General features: G+C 40.6%; 2 protein-coding genes across 2 annotated transcripts in view; one reads left to right on the top strand and one right to left on the bottom strand.

Annotated features, from left to right (window-relative positions):
* The first annotated feature begins 1228 nt into the window (after positions 1 to 1228).
* Positions 1229 to 3019, top strand: LOC108026102 (uncharacterized). Its single transcript, XM_017096802.2, has 3 exons — positions 1229 to 1411; positions 1486 to 1694; positions 2682 to 3019. The coding sequence occupies exons 1-3, from the start codon at positions 1241 to 1243 to the stop codon at positions 2992 to 2994; spliced, it is 693 nt and encodes a 230-aa protein (XP_016952291.1). The 5' UTR covers positions 1229 to 1240; the 3' UTR covers positions 2995 to 3019.
* Positions 3020 to 3177: 158 nt separating this feature from the next.
* Positions 3178 to 22364, bottom strand: part of LOC108026100 (acetylcholine receptor subunit alpha-like 1) — a 64729-nt gene continuing 45542 nt past the window's right edge. Inside the window, exons 6-10 of the mRNA XM_017096799.3 lie at positions 17299 to 17479; positions 14893 to 15353; positions 14528 to 14739; positions 12935 to 13230; positions 3178 to 11510 (exon numbers count right to left, since the gene is read on the bottom strand). Coding sequence (XP_016952288.1) covers positions 11304 to 11510; positions 12935 to 13230; positions 14528 to 14739; positions 14893 to 15353; positions 17299 to 17479 — 1357 coding nt within the window. The 3' untranslated portion in view covers positions 3178 to 11303. The remainder of the gene's footprint in view (positions 11511 to 12934; positions 13231 to 14527; positions 14740 to 14892; positions 15354 to 17298; positions 17480 to 22364) is intronic.

The following is a 22364-nucleotide window of genomic DNA, read 5'->3' as shown; positions in this document are numbered from 1 at the left end:
TTAAGAATAAAAACAGCTATAAATGAAATAAGGAAAACAAGCCAATGAATTTATCGAACTGCAACGGCCAGCAAGGCGCCGGGGCTAACTGCTATGAGACACTACATAAAGTTAATGGATTGCGATGTATGTTCAATTTAATTGTAATAAACGGAATCATATATACGCTGTGCCCTTCACAACGGGCAGTCTTTATTCCTGCGATTCCTGCCGTTTCAGGTTTTAATTGGTATGCCTTTTAAGTACTTAAGTGGAGTAATAACTCCGATTAAAGTTTAACAAATGCTAGTGTAACACAAGTAACCAACAAACATCTTAGTTTTGTTAATTTGTCAAGGGCATTTTTGAACTATGGAAAAAATTAACACACAAATTCTTTTTTAAGCCTACACCTACAATTACCATCGGTTATTTACTCAGCCTGGCACATACATTTCACGGGCTTATTAAAGCCTGAAAAAATGCCATAAAAATCAATACTGTCCAGCATTAAGCTTTTACAAATTCTGTAATATTTCCCCAGTTCAAACAATAAATACAAACGAAAAACGAGTGCATAAATTGATCAGCAAAAAAATATATTTCATTGTGGGCTCTACCAAAAAGTTGAATGGAAATTAAGTAAATACTCGTCCATCGACGATTTTTATTGACCTTTTTTGGCCATTTTGTGGTGCGCTTCGTTGAAAAGTGAAGCGCATGTGAGTTGCTTTGTTCTTATGGGCATATGGGTAAAAAACTGCTATTATTATTATATCACCTCAAAATTAAACGCCAAAGTGACGAGGCCATAAATGCATTTTCAACTAGAATAGGGTATGGACATGTTGATGGATTGGGACTCGGATCTGGAGCCTCGATTGTGCATGCAGCCCCCTCCCCGGGGATGCGAAATGCCAATTCCATAATTTGTGCTGTTTGTTTTTCGCTTCACAATGCTGACAATTGGAGTGGAAGTGGAAACAAAACAAGTGTATTTCCCACTGTTGACAGAAATTTACATGCTACAGCAATCAGTGTTGGCCCCGCCCTGACAACCGATGGTTAAAGGGGGCGAGGAGGAACCCCCCCAGTGAACCCAGAACCCGAAAACCCAACAATGGGCACTTGTTAAAAGCAGACTTTGCAGGCAGCCGCTAATCAGTGCAATCAACAGAGCACTTGAGCTAATAAGCCGCTAAAGCGTATGGTTCCCTTTCGGGCCGGAGCTCAGTATCCAACGCAACGTTCTACTGACAGTATGAGGCTCTCCAATCTGTTTGTGCCGGCTTTTTGCCTGCTGCTGCAAGAGATGCATTCCCAGGTGGCTTCCATGTCCCCCCAACCAGACTCTAACGCCACACGGGCGGTGACGAAAGTTCTACGCCGGCACAAGCGTTATCTGGCATTTCCGGAGGGTTCTTCGGTTTCGGTGTGAGTGTGTTAATGGTCGACAGTTGGTAAAACGGCTCTAAGGAGGATCTTATGACCCATCCCGCTCTGTAGGGTGCCATCTGCATGACGATCGGCATGATTGGCAACCCCGACGTCGACTACCTCAGTTGGGCCGTCAACTGGGGCGTGGCCTACGATCTGCCCAACCACCAGTGGGTCATTCAACACGCCCACGGACTGAACGCCACCCTGGTCAAGGACACCATCAAGCGACGATCCCGACGAGCCTTCTACGACGAGGTGCAGTCCCTATTTGACAAGTGAGTGCTAGTTATGGAATCCAAAAGTACAATTTTCGAACCCATTCTGGAACTAACAAAAAAAGAAATGAATACGTGTTCAAGTTTTGACCCACTTTAAATATTTGAATGTAGAATACTAGAATATTCAACCACAAATTCATAGAGGTATCCCACGTCTTAATCGGAGTTCCGGAACTCAAGTTATGGAATTTCGAAGTGCGGTTTTGGGGTCCAATCTGCAGTTCTTCCGAATTATGGAAAAATCGGACATGAAAATGGGTTAAAATTTCGATCCTCTTTAAAGTGAAATATTTGAATGTGGAATACTAGAAAATTCAACCACAAATTCATAGAGGTATCCCACATCTTAATCGGAGTTCTGGAACTCAAGTTATGGAATTTCGAAGTGCGGTTTTGGGTTTTGCAGTTCTTCCGAATTATGGAAAAATCGGACATGAAAATGGGTTAAAATTTCGAACCTCTTTAAAATGAAATATTTGAATGTGGAATACTAGAAAATTCAACCACAAATTCATAGAGGTATCCCACATCTTAATCGGAGTTCCGGAACTCATGTTATGGAATTTTGAAGTGCGGTTCTGGGGTCCAATCTGCAGTTCTTCCGAATTATGGAAAAATCGGACATGAAAATGGGTTAAAATTTCGACCCTCTTTAAAATGAAATATTTGAATGTGGAATACTAGAAAATTAAACAACAAATTCATAGAGGTATCCCTTATCTTAATCGGAGTTCCGGAACTCAAGTTATGGAATTTCGAAGTGCGGTTTTGGGTCCAATTCTGGAATTCTTTGGAATTAGGGAAAAACCGGACATGAAAATGGGTTAAAATTTCGTAATTCAACCATTAATTCATAAAGGTATCTCACGTATTATTTGGGGTTATGAACCTAAAGCTATTTATTTTTAAAGTGCGGTTTTCGGTTCCCGGGCTAATATATTTGGTGTTTATTTATTTTTAATGATATTTATTTTACTTTTTCAGTATGGGCTTTAATGGTCGCTCGTGCGTGGCTCGAGCGCTTTGCGAAAGTGCCAGGTTTATGCTGCCGCCAGACAAGCGCGGTAATATGTTGCAGGAGTTGGTCAGGACCGTCTTTAGCCTGCCCGCGACCCCTGTGCTTGCCGACGAACCCCAGGCTCATCACCAGTACGATCGTATTTACCGCAGGTCCAAGCGGAACTCACGTGAATGTCACGAAATATATCCAGGATGCCAGTTCTCTCTGCTGGCTTTGGCATTGGGAAAATATATGGCAGCCACTACCACAAAGTTTAGTTCATTTAACTATATGTGAGACGCGAATAATTTAATTGAAAAGAAATAAAAAACATGGATATTGATGGCCCTGAATTTATTTAATACAAATAAGGTGTAACACACAAAAGGAGTGTAAAAATAAGAACTTTTTTCAGAAATTACCAAAACCGCTCACCCGTGGCACTAAACCATTTCCAATGAAAAGACTGCTTGGTTTTTTAAAACAAATTATTTTCATTCTTCTTTATTTAATAACGCGTAACATTTATTTATATAGTAATTGTTTTCTTTTAATGTGTTGTCGTTTTTTAATTGTTTTCAATTTTAGTGTTATTTTTCGCAATTGTTGCTATTATTTCAATTTGTTTTTGCGTTTAGCTTAAGTTCGTTATTTAGTGTCTTACATTTAAATTGTTAATGCATTCTGTTTTTTATATTGTTGTGTTAGTCAACATATTTATTTTTTTCTATCGATTTTATTAATTTTTTTTAATGTTTTTTTATTTGTGTATGACCTCGTAATTTTCGATCAATTTTCAATGTTCAATTGTTTGCTTGCTGGCTGCGCGTGAGTGTATTTATTTAGTTTCGGTTTGTTATGTTTGTAATATGTTTGCTGTTTTGTTGTTCAAGAGAGTTTCGAATATATATTTAATATATATAATAATTATATATATATTTACGCACGTATTTGTTATGTGAAATGTAAATGCAACGCTTTTCCGTTTAAGTTTAAGTATTGTGTCACATTTATTTGAATTACTGATGCACAAATTTTCCATTTACCTTCTCATTAGGTTTGCTTGTTGCTGATCTTGCTTTGATTTGCAGTGTCAAATTTAGCTTAGCCTATTCTTAGTCGCAAGTATTTTACATAAATTGTTTATGGATTATAATTATCGTTACTTAGCTTACTTACGTTATGCGATTCCATTTAACTAAATTTTCAATTTAGTCAAAATTGATTTTTGTGTAGAATTTTTAGTGAGCGCTTGGGACGCCTAACTAAATGTCTATCCCATACTTGCATTTATATCTGGCTTTAGTTTACTGCGTATATGTATGTATATTTTTCATTATTAATATATTTGGTTTTAGTTTTTTCTTTTTTTGAGCAAATTGTCGTTAGTTTAGCCCGTGGGCATTTTACCTTTAACTTTAATATTCGTGGTGTTGTTTTCCCCAGTGAGTTGCAAGACTTTAAGATTTGCCATTTTCTTTGATTTGTTTTGAGTTAAAAATCTTGACGCTAAAATTGATTTTTGTTTTGCTTTTCCATATCTTGATCGAACGAATTGAAAGAAAATTTACACAAAACTTGCAACGGAAGCTCTTAAACCTAACGGCACCTAATAGTTAATACAAAAAATATACATACAGGTGTATATGCATAATGTATACCACTAAGTACTATATATACCTTCAAATATATAGTTAGTATAATTCTTATATTCTCGAGGGATTTAAGTTTATGAATTTACACATTTGATTTCGGCCTTATCTCGCACACACACACATGCAATGCCATTCACACCAATTCATACGAAACGCATGCACTCAAGCTTTAAATATTCGAGTATATTCGTGGATCAGAGTGTGTTCAGCTTAGGGCCGAATGAGTGTTTTGTGCTGCTTGCAAAACTGCGAATTTTTAATGTCAACGATTTGAAAGCCTCCTGAAAATGTCTTTTCTTTCGAACATATGGGGGAGCTGCAGAAATCCCTTGGTTTCATATCTCCCAAAATAGCATTGCATACTTTTAAGCACCTTAATAGGTGATTTCGTTTACCACAAGTTGCTGAAACACCCCCTGCTTATAGGAAATATTCAAAAAGCAAGTTCCTAAAATTAACTGATTGTTTAGCCTTTACTCTGGGAAATATTTTACAAAAGTTGTCTCTTTTCCATTTGTACATAAGAAAGCATGTTCCAAATAATGGTGAAAATGCTAATTGCTGTGAAATTCGTGTACTTGTGTGTCAGTGTCTAAATTTTCTAGCTGTCATTGAAACCGTTTTTAATGAATTATTTTATGTGTTTTTTGATTTGCCTCGCTGCTGGCCAACTTTATGGAAATTTGTCAGCCAAATCGAATTAAACATTCGGCAACTGTATGTACAAGACGAGCTTTCATGGATGGGATGGATGGTGCGGAGTGCTTAGAAGTTCTGGAAAGGTTCTAGTTCATCTATTGTCAGGTACTTGATTAGTTGCTGGGAACCGAAAGGGGTCAGAGTTCAAGTGAGCGAGAGATAGAGAGCGATGGAGAGCGTGAGGAATGCCTTGAGGAAGGTGTCATCTTTGATTTTCCGTTTAACCCTTAGGGAATGTCATGATTATTCGCTAATCGAGTTCGCAGTGCAGTGTGTGTGTGTTGTGTTTCTATTTGTGTAAACTGTTTGTTGTTAAAATATTCTGCATTTCTGCATTAATCAGCTCCACAGTTGCTTCCAATTTGTTTTTTGTTTAATTGTTTTTCTTTAGCAATACGCAGACTTTGATTCTTGTTGTGTTTGCTACAAAAGACGACCTTTGATTGGAAGACATACGATTTTATGTTTTTTGAATCTCAGGGTCAAGCCGCATATTTATCAAACACCTCAATTTCCTGTTTACATCGTAATTATTTTGCTTCAGTTATCCCGTTTTGCTTGCTTTTATATATTTTGTTTTATAACTATTTCGCGTTTAACTAATTATGATATTTGTTAGTGCTAAGTGTGAGTGGCCTTAAAATTGTCCTTCGAAACACGTTCTAGCCTTGATGGAATGCCCCTAGCGAAGTGGAAAGCAAAGCGTACTATACAGGATATCTACCGATTTTAAATCCCTTGAAAAGGTGTCTTGCGGATTTGAAATAATTGATTGCATTCTTTTAGGCGCCCTTCAAATATGTATTCATGTATTGCATTCTTTTGGGCGCCCCTTTAAATGTGTATTAATTTATTGCATTCACTTAGGCGCCCCGTCAAGTGATTTGAAATCTCTCCTGTATTTTTAGTTACCCAACTTTTCATCCTAAAACATCCTTTAAGGGCAATTCAATCGGCTATTGTTGAGTGGTATTCATTACTAATTTCTCCAAGAATTTTCCTGTGCTTTACCTAAGATCTGTGAGTACACAAGTTCGTTGTCTGTTGTAACTGTAATCGGGAAATGAATTGTACTGGAAATAAATTCTTTTCGCTTGCTGAATGATCGATCATTGATGGATCGGCATCTGCCTCACATTATATGTATATTTTTGTATATACAGGTATGAACTGCTTTAACTGTGTGCCTCTTGTGTCTGCATTGCTGTGTGTGTGTGTCCATGGGTGTTTTGTGGTGGTTACTTTAATTATATACAGAGTTAATCGTATCTTGCCTAAATAGTTAGTTCTTAGCTTCAATGTTAACTTCGAGCCCCGATCTGCAAGATCTACCCTTATGTGTCTAGATGGAGTGGCCTCTGCTCCTCCCTTTCCATTTTTGGACACACTCCGAAAATTGTTTGCTCTTAACTAGTTCGTATATCAATATACTCGTATATCATATATAGATGATACATTCATACATATACTTGTATATTTACTAATGTTCTATTTGCATTTCTTTCGTCTTATTTGTGGCAGTATTTAAATTACATGGTTTCTTCTCGATTACCTACATTAATTGCTTAACCCTTTGTATATCAAGCACACTAAACATTTAGCTAGAAACCTAAAGAAAACTTGAACAGAATCGATTCGAAAAGGCAAATTCAAAATGTTTGACATTACTAGCATAATATACAGGTAAACGCGATTTAGCTCGCCTTTTTGCTTTGGTTTTCTTTGGGCTGCTAAATTTAAGTTAATTTATTCGTTAATACATATTAATGAATCAATGTTGAAATGAACTGTACAACTAGGAGTCCGGCCGATCGTGGGTGGGATCGACTGACGGACCGACTGATTGAGTGATTGAATGAACGATTGTTTGTCTGTTTGCTTGTTCGGGCGGTGGTGTGTGTGCGTGTGTCGGTGTGTGTGCAGGACGAAGGACCGGCACACCCACACGACCACACACCCACACAGAGCCAAACCTATTTGTTTATAACCTAAAAACACAACCAATGAGAGCATATACACTTCTATGTATTTGTTAATTCGATTTTGTTTTCTCGAGTGTCTCCACTTTTCCATCTTGTGTCTTGCATTATTTGGTAAAACGAGTTTTCATTTATTTCTCTATTTTTTTAGTTTTTGCTTTAGCGTGTCGATTTCCCAAGTGAAACAATTTACAAAAATGGTTTTTGTTGAAATGAATTTTCGTCTAATTGTTCTTCCTCGCCTCGCGCATTTTTCTTGTGTGCATTCTTTTTTTTTTGCATTTCCCATAGTGACATTAAGTTTAAATATGCATTAATGTTTTTTTAAGGGGTTCATACTCATTTAGTTTATTTTATTCACAGAAAAGTTACGCCATTTACTTGTCATTAGTTCTTTGTTTTCATTTCGCTTTGCTGCCTTTAAATATATTTTAATAGTTGATTGTCTAAAACTATAACAAAAGATTTGTTAGGCTGGAAGTTTGTACAAAATAGTGCTAAATTAAGAAGCTTACAGTAAATTAGCTGATTCAACAATTGTTATGCATAACCAAGAGCTATACCAGCATATTAAAATTATTAAAAAAATTCCTATTAAATAAACATACTTAAAGCTTAAGCAAGTTTGAATATAAATATATTTTAATATTTACAGGTCACACCAAAAATGGCTGATATTCGTTTACCTATGAGTTTGAGGATTCATTTAGACCTCAACAAAACCAACAACTAAGTGGTGACTGTATCTTTATTATACAAAATATATTGTATTCGTTTTTCCATTTGGTAATGCCGGGTTGTCTTTTTGTTTTAAACTATATGTTGTGTACGGACTTTTTGTTGAATACAATTTTGTCCTCTGCGAACAATTTGCTGTCATCAGTTTTTTGTGTATTTGCCTTGTGTCAATGGATATTTGGTTTTGCATTTTAAAAAGTGTCATGTGTTGTGTTCCATATTCTATGTATTTATTCGTATTTTTCTGTATATAGATTTCAATTTTGTTTTCAGACTTTTTTATTTTATGCTTTTCAAAACGGAATTCGAGAATGTTGTCAAATAGTTTTCGCGTTTTTTTCCCATTTCAGTTAGCAACTTTGTGTGTGAAATTTTTTTGGTTTAAATTTTATAAGCTCAGTTTAATACTTTCCATATATGATGCACAATTATATTTCCTGTGTGTGTAATGAATGTATGGGCATTTGTGTCAATTTTGTTGCTGCTTTTTGCATTGTTCATTTAATCGTTTAATTTTAAATGTGTGTCATTGGTTTCGTTCTAAGTTTAGTCCTCGTATTTGTATTTAATTACTTGATTTATGATATTCCGACGTTTATTTCATAGGCTTTAGATTACGTTTAGTTTAATAGCTAAATATTTAAAAAATGTTAACTGTTGATTTTTATGCACTTTACATTTTAATACACCCAAATTGGCATTCGCTATTTAGATTTTCCTGTTTAATTTTCCTCTTTTTTTATCGCGTGTGATTGTGTTTCTTTTGTGGTTGCGTGCATCAGGGGAAAATAGTTGTATAACAAAAATTAAAGTCCGTTTTGGCCTTGCAAACTCTGATATTTAAGGAAAAAAGTACCATTTTCCAGCCAGTTCATCCAAGCATTTAAGCCAGAACAAATACGAAATATATATCATTTGCTGGCCCCTCTCTCTCTCGTTCTAGCCACTGCATTTTCTACCCAGCTTTTTCCGTGTGCTCAAACTGTGCCACAATCGTTGGCTTGGAAAACTATTTTAATTAATTCACACTCACAAATGTTGAATATTTTCGATTAGGAATTTTAATTAAACTTTTGCCGGCTCGCACGCACAGAAACAGCAAAAGCAACATTCAGGCTGTTGGCAACAAAGAGCCAGCACCCAGGCCGCTTGACAACCCTGGCGGCGGGCTCAGGGTTGCCGTTGTCGTTTGTCGCGACATTCTTTCCTAATAGTTTCTACAGATTTCACTTATGCTTGCCAAGTTCTTGTTGCTGTACAGAGGGTACACTGGGAAGAGTTTATACTTTGAACATATTATATGAAATATTAAACAAACAAGAATAAAAAGTTATAATATGGAAGAAAAGTTTTATATTCTCAGAATTTGAGTGGAAAATTGAAAAATCACCAAAAGGACTCTTGAAAAAGTAGTTATATTTTTTTCCCTGTGTCTTTTGCAATCGCAAGGCTTTTTATTAACTACCCGCACATACCTAGCCCCAGTGCAAATAGTATGGCAAATTGCATTCCGCACTTAATTTGTTGCATGCCTTGCGGCGCGGCCACGCCTTCTTCTGCCAGCCCCGCCCCATTTTCGCACCGCCTCCGTCGCATTTGCTTAATGTTTACTGTTCTTGTTGCTCCAGCGGCAGAAACTTTTGCAAAATCAATTAAAAATGCAAAGGCAAAAATGAGAGGGCGCGTGGGCGTGGCAGTGGCAGCCAACCTTGTGGCAAGTTTCGTTAGCTTTGGCATTTAAATTGAAGGTGTTTTGCTGTGCGGCACTCCAGCGAGGCTATTGGAATGGCCAGAAAGACCAGCAAACCAGCAAACCAGCAAAACCAGAGCCCAGGACTCAGAACTCAGAGCTCAGAGCTCGGCACACCACTCGCGTGGCCCGTTGAAAGTAATTAAAAAGTTTTACTTTAAATTGAACTTGCCAAAGGTTTTTGAAACGCTCCGTATGCTCCGATGAATGCATAATGAGTGCAGGGAACTGCAAAACAGCGGGCCAAATAAACATCTAGAGTCGAGAATGGCTGGGGGAAAGCAATCAAAGTGCCATGAATGCGAGCTGCTGAGCGAAAATGGCATTTGTATTATGCGCAATAATTTAATTGATTCAAATCGCTTCTCAAACTATAGGTACAAAGTGCTCGCCAAATAGCAATTCGCTTTAGTTATTGTTACTTGTTTTCCGCCGACTGTCTGTCTGTCTGTGTGCGTGTTTTTTTAATTGAAATTGTTATGTGTGTTTCCGTTTCCGTTTGCGTTGTTAAGTGATTTGACTAGCTGCAATCCTATATATACGTATACTCTATATATATTTATATGTATGCTTGCACGATATAATATATTTGGGTGTGTGTCTGGGTGTTGCCTGTGTGTGTGTGGTTAGTAAAAATGTGACGACTCGTTTGTATCAACATTCAACTAAATTTATTTCAGAATTTCGCGCTTCTTACGAACCGATTTGTCGGACTTCGTGTTTGTTGTTTAATATTAAATTTAATTCAATACTAGATTTGCTTAGCTACCACTAGTGACGACTTATGGGCTAATTAAATGTAGTTTACCGTATTTACTTTACTTATTTATGCTAAAAATAGATTGGAATTTTATGCAATTTAATTTTACCCATTCAGCGTGGGCGCGTTTTTTCTGCGCTTGCTTTTGTTCTGCTAAAAATAATGTGAAAAATATGCACAAATAAATAAACAATTAAAATTGATTTTCCTCTCCGTACATATATGTATATGTACTTTGTCACGCCCTCAATCACTCTGCCTTTCACTCAAGCACCCACACTCACGCATTGAACACATGCAGTCAGATTTAAATTTAAAATGCAGTTTTAAAACATTTTCATTTGTCTCTTTTTTTTGTCTTTTTGTTGGTGTGTGTTGTGTGGAACTTTAAAACTAAAAGATGTAACAAGGAACTTTTTGGCGCTCAAAAATACAATATAACTTACAAAACTCCATACGCTTTTTACAACACTGGCCCGAGGATCTTTGCGGGGATCCGCGAACCATGTGAACTTCCTCGACCCACACAATCATACATCAAGTACATCAAAAAACTTACAAACTAAGCTCCGCTCCGCAGCGATCTTTTGGCTTGCGTCGCTATCCAGCACTGTCTCGGTTAATCAACACTACAACTCCCTCGCATTACATTACATACATATTTTGATCAACTGCTCCAAAAACTTGCCCTCCATTCGATTGTATTCAAGACATTCAATTCATTTCGCAATGTTCACTTCACTCGCCTCGCGTTTCATTTACGATGGGCTCCACGAGTCATCCGTTTCGTTGGCGCTCGCAACACTACTCACAATACCCTTTGCAACACTGCCGATGACACTGCCACTGTCACTGCCGTTGCTGCTGCTGCTGCTGCTGTTACTGTTAGTGTTGAACAGCGCCGAGGAAATACTCATGGTCTGGCTCATCGTATATTATCCACGATCATCGTCGCGAGCGGCGAACAGGGTCCGCAGCGAGCTGATGATTAGATTCCACCAGCCGGCCGCGAACCCAAGTGGTCGCTATAAGGTGTTCTCGCTGCCCATCTTGAGCAGCTCGAACTTCTTCTTGGCAATCTTTGAGTAGAGTATGTCGATCGGCTGCGATTGGTCGTACAAGCTGGGCGCCTGCAAGATAATCAGCGCTGTGCCGACCACGCAAGCGATCGCGAAGATCCACAGAAACATACGATCCAATACCATGGCAACGTACTTCCAGTCCTCCTCCACCTGTGTGGTAGTAAACGAGAGTGAGGATGAGTAAGATAACATGTGTATTATTATATTATATATATTTATTAGGAAATTAAATTAGGAATTATTTTATTTGTATATTATTTCCTCAAATAGAAGTCATATTTACTAGTCTTAAACGTAAACTTTTTATTTGACTAGGGGTAAGTAAACATAAGGAAATATTTGAATTATTATAGCACTTTCCTTCTTTTCTCTGGGCACCCATCTTCATTAATCATTTTGGCTTTCGAAAACTAATAAAATGGCTTTGGCAGATCTAAATCAGATTTGCGGTTCGGGCTCCGGCAGTTAAATTGAAATGTTCCAGTGCAAACATCGATTGCAGCTTGAAGGCCCCCACATGAGCCCCCTGCACACCCACACCCACACCCACACCCACCATGTACACACAGTCCTTGCAACCAATTGCACACCCAGCAGCCCGCCGACAAATGGCAAACTGCTGCAGCGCAGGAACCGCATGTTGCAAACTCCTCGTATTTGCGCACAAACAACTCAATCACTCAACTCCAAACGGTGGCGACAGACCGATTGCCCTTCACTTGGCACCACCACCAGGAGGAGCACCAGCAGGGGCACCAGCACCACCCGGTCGAACGAACCACCGTGATTCGGAATAGGATCCGCCAGCACCATTCTAGTTTACGATTTCTGATTAGAGCGGACGGCGGCGGGTGCGATTTAAAAGGCTACGGTCGGTTTTCGGGGCTGAGTCGGGGTTTTTATGGCACGAATGTCGGACCCCTAATGCGGGTTATCAAGAGCAGACGCAAACACAGCACCAGACATGCTGGCCAGGTCCGTTTGGGTCCTATTCCTCTTCCAGCTGCGACTGCCAGACAATGATTGCAGCTGATTGGCCATGGAGGGCGGCGGATTCGCCCGTTTTCAAATCCGACTGGTTTGCGGAGGTGTGGCCACGGATTATTAGATTTCGCTCGCTGTTTGGAAAATTAATTACAGCGCGGTGTGGCGACCAACCCGATAGTGATTTTTGGTTGGCATTTGGTAAGAGAAATGTAAATGAAAGGTTTTGAAGTTTCCTCCTCATCACATAATGTTGTAGTTAAAGCACTCTTAAAGTTCACTTTTTTAGTACTTGTCTGCCGTGAAATATATTTTATTTTAAATTGTCTTGTTGGATGATAAATGGAATAATAATTGCCAAATTATTGGCATGACTGGATAAATTTGATTTTGCACTTATGTAAATGCCCCAATTTGAATGTTATTGTGGGGACCTAAAATATTTAAATTTTAACTGGTTGAATTGATGATTTGATTGGTTTTAAATTGCATGGAATGTTTGGATAATTATTTTAATTGCTAAAGCCATAATAAAGAATAATAATAAGGTGGGATATTAATTTCCTGGCTTAAAAACCTAGGACACTTACGCTCTCGAACTTATCCTTGTTCTTCACGTGCTGCGCTATGAAGCGGGATCCCTCGATGGTCTTCTCCATTTCGCGGGCGTAGGGCTTCTCGAACGTGGGGCTGAGGTCGGCGGCTGCGGCAGCTGCAGCAGCGGGACAGCATCCGGGACTGATGTCTCCGTTTAGGCCCGACGGGCTGAACAGGTCGTCGTCGGCGCCTGGGAGTGGCAGTGAGGAGGGCAGCGGCGGTTCCGCGAAACAATGGGCACTGATGCCGCCCGCCGCGGCCAAGTCGAAGCGGTGCGAGGCGGGTAATGCTGTGGGAAAATAATAAAAAAACATTATTGATAACGGTTAATTGTAAAAATAATTCTAGAAGTCATTAAAACTATCTAGCTTTTCATTGAAAAAAAAATGGCATTCACAAAATTTAAAGAAGCTTTCTTTCTCTACTAGTAAAAAATGGGTTAAAACCCATCCTGCCTCCAACTGATTTGATCTATTTAAATTTATTAAGCACTTAGCAGTTCTAAAAAAATATTTAACATCACCAACGTCATCTAAGTTAATACACAAGACATAAAGCGCAATTTGGCAGCCCATTTTTTCCGAGTGTTTGCCAGCATTAACAGCATTAGGCAAATAAAGTTGTAAATGCAATTTGCAACTTTTCTGCTTTGTCTTCGTCGCAATTCTCCGTGGCACAATGTCCCCGAAGGAAGTGGAAGTGGACAAAGGACCCTCAGACCCGTGGAGCCTCAACCTCGAGGGCGGCCCAACAGAAGCAGGACTTCAGGGCCGGGGATACAATAAGGAAACTCAATAAATAGTTTTCTGCATTCTGTTTTCCATTTATTTCGCTGGGCCATTTCAAAGTTTCAGGTCTTTTCTTTTCGGATTTCCCTCTTCGTTTCGCGCGCGCCCTTTGAAAGCCACTCGAATGGAGAAATTATTAAGTCCTATGACCGTAAGCCTTAAACAATTGGCCTTCTGGGCGTATACGTAATATTACAATGGCTTCATTAAAAGCTGCGCCACACACTTTTGACTCCACTTTAATGAGTCATCTAAATGCGGGTAGTGTATGGTGACAAAATAATGCAATAGCCATTTCCAGGAACTTGTAATGCCTCGACCAGACCATAAGAAACTTTCCCTTTTCTCCGGCGTCCTTGCAGTTGCACTTGTTAATTGTCATAAATTATTTCGCCCCCCGCCCAGCGAACACAGCGTCATTATAAAGTGGTGTGTCCGAATGCATATAATTTCCATGTTGTTGTGCATATTTAAAATGGAATATAAACTGGCAAGTTGCAAGTTTCCCGTTGCTCGCTGCATGCACCGCTGGTAATGTGCCCACTAAAGCCAGTTGAAAACATTCATAAATTTCCCGGCTGCAAAGGAGGAGGGGCGGCTCGAGTCCCAAGAAGCCAAGTTCTACACAAAAACTTTCGTCTCAAGCGGAGCGGGAAAAGAGGGGGAAAACTTTTGCCCAGCTTTCTATGGGATTCTCCTCGAACAGCTCCCGGTAGAAGGAATACCATACCCTAGCCATACAACTGTTTTACTGAAGGAGGTTGTGCAGTCTTGGAGAGTCTGGACTCTGGTTGCTACCTGGAATGCCGTAGTCGCCGCTGAAACGCTTCGAGTCGTAGTTGACAAACTTGTCCACATCCGGCGGCAGGTGATAGACATCGGTGAGCACCTCGGGCGGCTGATCCTCCTCGGGCTCCTCCTTCTTGGGCCGCTCGATGCAGAGCAGCTTGGGCAGGATCTGGATGAAGAGGCGCTGCACCCACGGTGCCATGCGATGCGTGACAGGTGATCTGGAAGGTGTTTGCAATTGGGTTTATGAGGAAATGGAGGGGGTTAAGGAAGGGATTATGGAAGGGGTTATGGAAGGGGTTATAAAATGCATTTTGCAAGTGGTTTTGATACGATTAATATTTAAAAAAGATACAAGCGCTTTCACAACCCACCTGAAGTTCACGTTGAGCACGGCGATGGTCACGACGACGGAGAGCGTGACCAGCATCATGGTGAAGAGCAGATACTTTCCCAGCAGCGGCACCGTCAGCGAGGTGGGCGGAATAATCTCGGCCAGCAGGAGGAAGAACACGGTGAGCGACAGCAGGATGCTAATACAGAGCGAGATCTTCTCGCCGGAGTCGCTGGGCAGGTAGAAGACGAGCACCGAGAGGAACGAGATGCCCACGCAGGGGATGATCAGGTTTACAGTGTAGAAGAGCGTCTTCCTCCGGAGGGTGAGGTTGAACACGATGTCCAGATAGGGCTCCTCGCAGCAGCTGTAGAACTTCTCGTTCCGCACCGCCGGCACCCGCATGATGTCCCACTCCACGGAAATGTAGTAATCCTGCAGGTCGATGCCCACCTCGATGTTATCCGAGTCGGCAGTCTGCTTCAAGTGCCGCAAGTCAACCTGGGAAATGGTATTAAATATTTAAAAAAGTGCTTCTTACATGGTATAAATTAAATTTTCAATAACTTTTATCTGATTACATTGTTCTAAGAGTGAGATAATCAATATGAAGGACCAGCTGCTGCCTTTGAAACTGGAAACTTGCTGATTTATGCCCGGCAACTTTGGCAACTGCTGCACCTGTTCGCCTCGACACGAACCCAGGCCAATCATACATCTATTTATGTTGATTTGTTGGGCCATTTCCCCAGGCCCCCCACTCCCACGCCCTTTTCCATTTTCCCCCAAGTGTCGCTTACGGCTTCCCCTTGCCGGTGGCGAAAATCAAAGGTGATGGAAAAACGTACTTTCTGACAAATTTTTGACAATCGTCAATTGCACGGAGAATTGTTTGGCTGGGAAGGGGAAGGGCAGGTGAATGGCTCGGTTCCTATTCCTGTTCCGGATCCTAACTCGGCGACAGATGGCAGGAATCGAGATAGGTTCGGCTCACGTGCGTCCCGAAACGCAAATGGCATTTACGCTTGTAACCTTTATTTCATTTCCATTTGGCTTGATTTGTCATTTGTTGTCTGTTGCTCATTTATCAGTGGGTGGCATTCTTAGTAGAAGGTATTTCCTTTCTTTTTAACTAAGATTTAAAGCACTTTCTATACCCCATAGTACGAACTTTTGGGATATATAAACCTCTTAGACAGCTGAGACAGTTGTCATTAATACCTCGTCCTGCCTTTGCGCTGACTTTGTGAAATACCCGAAAACCGATCCGCAAATTCCACAACCCATACGAATTGTGAGGAAGTCGAAAGTCAATGAAGCATGCTCGAAATTTGTGATGCGTAAAAGGGAGGAAAGCGAAAATTTATATGTAGAATAATGTGCTGTCATTTTTCGATTTTTTCCCCCACTTCCGATTTCTTTTTTTTATTATTGTTGCCCATAATGAACACAATAAGAATGGGAAAGAGGCGCCCCATATAGCAGCGCAACAGTTGTGTTTTGTTCTCGAATCAGTTTACCAAATGCACTGGAAAGAAAAGTGCTAGTAAGGTAGGGAACTTTTATAAAATGCTTTCTAAAGTAAAGAATCTTTTAAGGATATTTTATGATAAAATGGGTATTTAAACATATAAATATTAAACAAAATATTAGGGCAAACATAATTGCTCTATAAGGATTTTCTTCTAAGGGTTTTATTATTAATGTTTTATCTCTCCCTATTATTATTTTTCAGGTACGTATCTACATTTAGAAACATTTTTAATATTTTTTGACTAGGTACCTTTAGCTTTCGAGCTTAGTATTTCAGTTTCCCTCGCTTTTTGTTTTCCCTGCGTATTTAACAATGCCGGCGCAAAAAGTTTTCCAAAAGGCGTGGGCGTGGCTGGTTCATTAAACGCAGCTGCCAGCTGTTATCTCACCAACACAAGCGCACACGCATGTGCATGGGAAATGGAAAATGGGGACTCCCCCTTGATTTATCGCATGACAGCAAGTGAAACGTGTCAAGTGTACGAAAAAACAAAGTAAACATTAACGGCAGATTCCAGATTCCAAATGAAAAGCGCACACACATATTTAACCATGAAAATCCACCGGAGAGAATGGCATAAAAAACGCTCAATTCCATTATTTTAACATGTTTAAATAGTCGTTTAACAGTGGGATGTCCTCAGCCAAGCGTCAGTTTTTTCCTCAGTTTTTGGTTTGTCGAAATTAATGTTTTTTTAATCGAGTCAGAGTAAGGTTTGATTAGCACTCCGTCAGATAGAATCAAGCCCGGGTCCCAAGCCTCGTTCGGGGTTTTATTTTCCTTCGATTTTGATTGATGGGCTGGGGCGTAATCTGTTCGTGGCCAGGGTTGCCAGCTGTTGCCGGGCCTTTAGCCGCAGGGGGTGGTTCCTGGGTTACCCTCCCGCTTTCCAAAGCAATCCCACATACTCACCATATAACCGTCGTAGGTCCAGGAGCCGAACTTCATGAAACATGTCTGCTCATCGAAGGGAAAGTACTCGACATCAATTTCGCAAAAGGATTTGTAAATGGCGGGCGGTTTCCACACCACTTTGCCCGTGTGATGAAGAATTGCTTTTGTCATTATTGTCACTTCATAGTTGCCATCGGCGCTGCAAGGAAAAAGATGGTATGACATATTTTAGTTTCTGTTTTTGGCAGCGATTTGTAAAACGATTTGCTTTATTTGGCAAGGATATTTTGGGGCACATCAAATAAATCTTAGTGTAAAGATTTTGGCATTAAGTTGTATTATTTTTGGGGTAGAAACTAATGATTACTTTTATTTCACAGGCTCTGCTAAATGCTTGCCTCGGCCTTTTACATTTGCTGTGTTTTTCTTTGGCCCCACAAAAAGGTTTCTGCCCATTGGATCGACGGAAAGTGCCGAACTAATTAAAAATACATTTTAGCCTCTAATTACGAATTCATTTTAGACTGGAAAAAGTGCGGCTAATGCTGGTACTGATTCCTCTGGGAAGGGCCCTGCCACGCCTCCATATCTAGTATATGGCATAGGGTCCATTAGCAGCAAGGTCCCTTTCGGCTCCTCTGGCCATAGCCACTGGCCAGAGACGTACACTAAATCCAAATCCAAAAGCAAAGCATTTTAAAATGTTATTACAACAACAGCAGTGGCAGTGGCGCAGGCAGTGGCTGTGTGGCACTGGCAACCATTAATGGCTAAAAACCATTTAAAATGGCTGTCGGCACTGCACACACACACAAACACACACACACAGGGGCTCAAGGGAGCGAGATGGAGATAGAAAAGTGGAGGGGGAGGGAGTCTGGGGGCGACTGGCCAAGAAAATCAACAAAGAGAACAAAAGTTTATAACCGAAGCCGAAAAAAAGCCAAAACCACGCCTGGGGGTCACCGCAATTGCAGCCATTATCTTAACGGTGATTCACACATAGAGCCAGAGACAACCACACACAGATACACTCACAGATACACACACAGATACACACGATTGTACAGCAGCCGGACAACGCGGCGTATGAGTGTCGTCGCTGTGGTCCTGGCAGTTATCCTGGCCAAGCCGACGGCGCCTGCCGCGTCTATCAGCGCGTTAATCTCAGCGCCGCACAGCGAGCGCCATCTTTGTATCTCCGCACTCGGGGCCCAGTCAAAGTTTGCAGGCCAGAAATCGAAGCGGCGCACAGTGGGCCACATAGCCAGGGAAAGAGATCGGAAAATAGGAGCGATATTCACTTGAAAAATATTGGAGCTCAGCAGTTTGCCTTGGCAAGGAGTGGGTTTTGTTTATATTTCTCTCTATTTTAGGAAATATTTTTTAAAGATAATAATCAGCTAATTTGTTTTACTTTTAACTGATTGATTTAACATTGTCAGAGCACTACCACTTAAAGCACATAAGTAAGTGGCTTAAAATATTTGTGGCACTGGGCTCCACTGTACCGCAACGGAATCAGGGGAGTTGGCAACCCGCTGGCGGGCAAGAAAAACTTTTTGCTGACTTTGTTGCCGCTGCTCCTGCTCCCGATTCCCTGGCCATGTCCTTCTGATCCCCCACCGCCCCCATTGCCTTTGTCTTCCTTGTGCTCAACCCATCCCCCTGCCCCACCCCCATCGACGCCCTCGTATTTCTCCACGCCATTTTTATTTTTATAAATCTAATAAAAGATAATGAAATTTTATTTCGTTTCTTTTGATTTCAACGCAGTTGTCGTCAGCTTTCATGCTAAAAACTAAAAGCCAACAGCAGTTGAAAAAGAATCATAGATAGGGAATGGTTGGATGGGGTGCGGGGGATGGGTTATGGAAGGTTATGTGGGCCAGGGATCTCGGAGTAGGAGGCGAAGGACCAACCAGACGCCCATCTCGCAACATACAATAATAGAATTAAAGTGGCTGTGGCTCCTGTTCCTGAGTCCACTGTGGGTGCGGCCCTTGGTCGATGGCAAGGGCCTTGCAAAAGTTCAGCTGATAATAAAGTTGTCAACAACATTCATTTAATTAAAGAAAACAAAGCCAAAGCAGAGAGCACTTTGGGAATAGCAGGGCCAAATGCGGCTAACGGGCGGTCCACAGCCGGGGAATGGGGATCTAATGCCCGGGCAGAGATTTATGGCATTCTGCTAATATGGCATCTCAAAATGGTAATGCGTTTTGCCCATGACTGAGTGGGAGTGTGTGGGCGGGCTTAGTGGGATTATTTTGCCAGCCAAACAGGGCACGCGATGGCCAGAGCCATTTCCGCACAGAGAATAAAACTTAATTTGATCATTTATGCGACACTTTATCGAGTTACAGTGTTCTTTATATGCAAATCGACCTAGCACTTAATAGTTGGACCTAATCAGATGGTAAAATAATTATAGGCTAGTAAGAAATCGTCTGCACAATTACTCTTACAAAAATATAAAGATAATAGCCAAGATTTTTATAAAGTAAATTAACCAAATAAAAATATATTTTTAAAAATCTAAAAAAATACCAATTGATTTTTCAAATTAGGTATTTTTAAATATTTATTAAATCAGACGTCAATTAGAGAAAGGAGAAGAGAGAAGGATAAGAGAAAGAAGGACAGAACGAAAGAGGTTCCAAATGAATCTAAAATTTAAGTCCTTACTGAGATACATTTCTTTTCATAAAAAACCGATAAATATTAAAATAAATAAACAAATATACACATGCTTGTGCTCTTGAAAAGATTTAACAAAATCATATTCTAAGAAAAAAAAATAAAAGAAATATCTCTGAATTAGTATCTATAAGTAACTAAAATTCAGGAACTAATTCAGATATCAATGCCAAGCTAAAACCACTACATTTTCCTCTCGCTGTAGACAAACAGTAATTATTGGATACCCCGAATAAACTCATATGCGGAATGTGTGGAATGCCGGCTAACCAGCATAATAACCAGTCGCATAAACCACTAAGTGCGGCCGGAGTAAGCTCGCTTATGGGGCCGAAACCGAGGCCGGGGTCTCGAGTCAGTCGAGTGCGATTTTAATTTCTTGGATCAACATGAAAATTAATTGCTGGAATTAAGCGGCTTTCACAAATACAAACAGTGTGGGGCAATCAGGCCAAGGGTGCTTTTTGGGTGGTGTTCTTGGTAAGCATGTATTTCAGAGACTCCTCTAGTTTATTTTGTCACGTCTGCTTGTGCTTTTGATGAGGTATGCAGGTAATTATGCCGGCTCCCAGGAGCCCATTCAAGCTGAGGGCCGCAGCGAATGCAAGGGATAATTGCAATTAAAAAATTAACCAAATGTTGCCGGCCAAAAATGTTGCAGTTCTCCCGGTGGCTGGCTGAAAAACAAGACCAAATGCCTGGCCGCGGGCAATAAATAACAACTTTTGACGCTTGTTTTGAATTCTTTTGTGGGCCAGAATGTTGGCCCTGAGTGCGTGCGTGTGTGATTCTGGCCCAAATGCCGCACGTACGCAGGTATTTGTGGTGCTGTTGGTGGTGGTGCACAAATGCGAGCACAAATTCGGACCATTTACAAAGCCTGGCCAACTATTTATTTCGCTGCCATTGCGCGTTTAGCAGACAATTAAACATTTTTCATTGCATACAAATGGGGATGCGCGCGAAGGGGATTCCCCGCTCGCTGCGCAGCACAAAATGTTGCATCGTAAAATAGATTGCCATCGTCCTTGTTTTTCTATTTTTTTTTGTATTTTGCCAAGTGTGTGACAATAAACGCGCTTTCCTCCGCCGGCGACTGCTGCACATGTATTTGCATTTAAAATTACTATACAGAACTACCTCGTTTTTTCTCTCCTGCCGCTTAATTTCTGCATAAATTTACAGGCCTGCTTGTTTGCTCCAAGGCTCCGAGGGCAAACAATTCAAACTGAGAGCCAGGTTATTGATATTGACATTGGACTTACGTTTATTATCCTTGCGGCAACACTAAAAGCCGACAAGATAAATATTCGACTATCATTCATTTAATTTTTATGAATTTCCCTCAGATTTCCACCGAGATTCGGCGCTTGGAATGCCATAAAACGGGCAGTAAGCCTTAAGCCATCACCTTAACTTGGCCACTAAATTAAATGGACTTTGGCCGTGGCGTTGGCCATTTCGATTGGCATTTGGAAGGCAAGAAAAACACGAGGCACAATTAAGTGCGACAAAGGACACTTCAAGATCAATTTTATGCGGCAACAAAGGAAGTGGAAAGTCGAAGGCATGGCTTCATTATGGTGCGTACAAATTATTTGCAGTTTAAAAAACGTCTCAACGACCAAAGCCGGCCATATAACACCCATGGCATTCGAGTAACACCCGCTTGCCGGTTCCCATAGTTACAATGCCTTTGTCGTTGGCTGGCAAATGAAATTTAAGCTTTTTCCAAGCAATAAATTACGACTTTTTATGACACTGCCATCGAAACAGCCCGAAAGTATGCTATGCGTATAGTTGACTCAGACGGGGAATCGGACTCCCAGCCTTAGCGCCAAGTTGGTAGTAGAATAAAAAGTATGTACTACGTATAGCCATCACCCTGTCTTCCCCCCCATCTACACACATAAAGGACCCATAAAGCGCGTAAGCCGATCTGCTGCAGCAACAACATCCTCGGCAGCCAGAAGCCCAGATATCCTGACCGACGTCCTGGGCATTTGCTGGGGGGAAGTGCTCTTCGAGCAGCTTGGCAAATCGACCAAGTCAAGTGTCCAGGCAACCAAGGCGAACACAGTGGGCAGAAAGTCCTTAAAAGGATTTGGGAAACAAAAAGGGAATCAATGAATTGATGGAATTATTTAATTTTAGGGGGATTACCCTTAGAAAAGCAAGAGAGTTATTTTCTAATATCAAAATGTATGTTTAATATTTAAATATTTAATTTAGTATTGGCAACTATAACATTATTTATCATTACATCTTTGTATCAAATAAATAACTTATGTCCCTAGCCTGCTCTCTTTTCTTTTAATTAGTTAACTTAATTGAGGTTGCCGGACTTAGTTTTAATTTCTCGACATGTTCCCTGGTCTCAGTAT

This window comes from Drosophila biarmipes, chromosome 3R, assembly GCF_025231255.1.
Source record: "Drosophila biarmipes strain raj3 chromosome 3R, RU_DBia_V1.1, whole genome shotgun sequence".
Classification (NCBI taxonomy): domain Eukaryota; kingdom Metazoa; phylum Arthropoda; class Insecta; order Diptera; family Drosophilidae; genus Drosophila; species Drosophila biarmipes.
Note: the sequence above shows the minus strand (reverse complement) of the source record. Positions and strands in the feature narration are given on the sequence as shown.

Excerpts from the sequence above, each read along its gene's own strand:
- LOC108026102 (XM_017096802.2), top strand. The coding sequence starts at position 1,241 with ATGAGGCTCTCCAATCTGTTTGTGCCGGCTTTTTGCCTGCTGCTGCAA. Across the intron at positions 1,412-1,485 it reads CGGAGGGTTCTTCGGTTTCG|GGTGCCATCTGCATGACGAT; the intron begins GTGTGAGTGTGT and ends CCCGCTCTGTAG. Across the intron at positions 1,695-2,681 it reads GTGCAGTCCCTATTTGACAA|TATGGGCTTTAATGGTCGCT; the intron begins GTGAGTGCTAGT and ends TTACTTTTTCAG.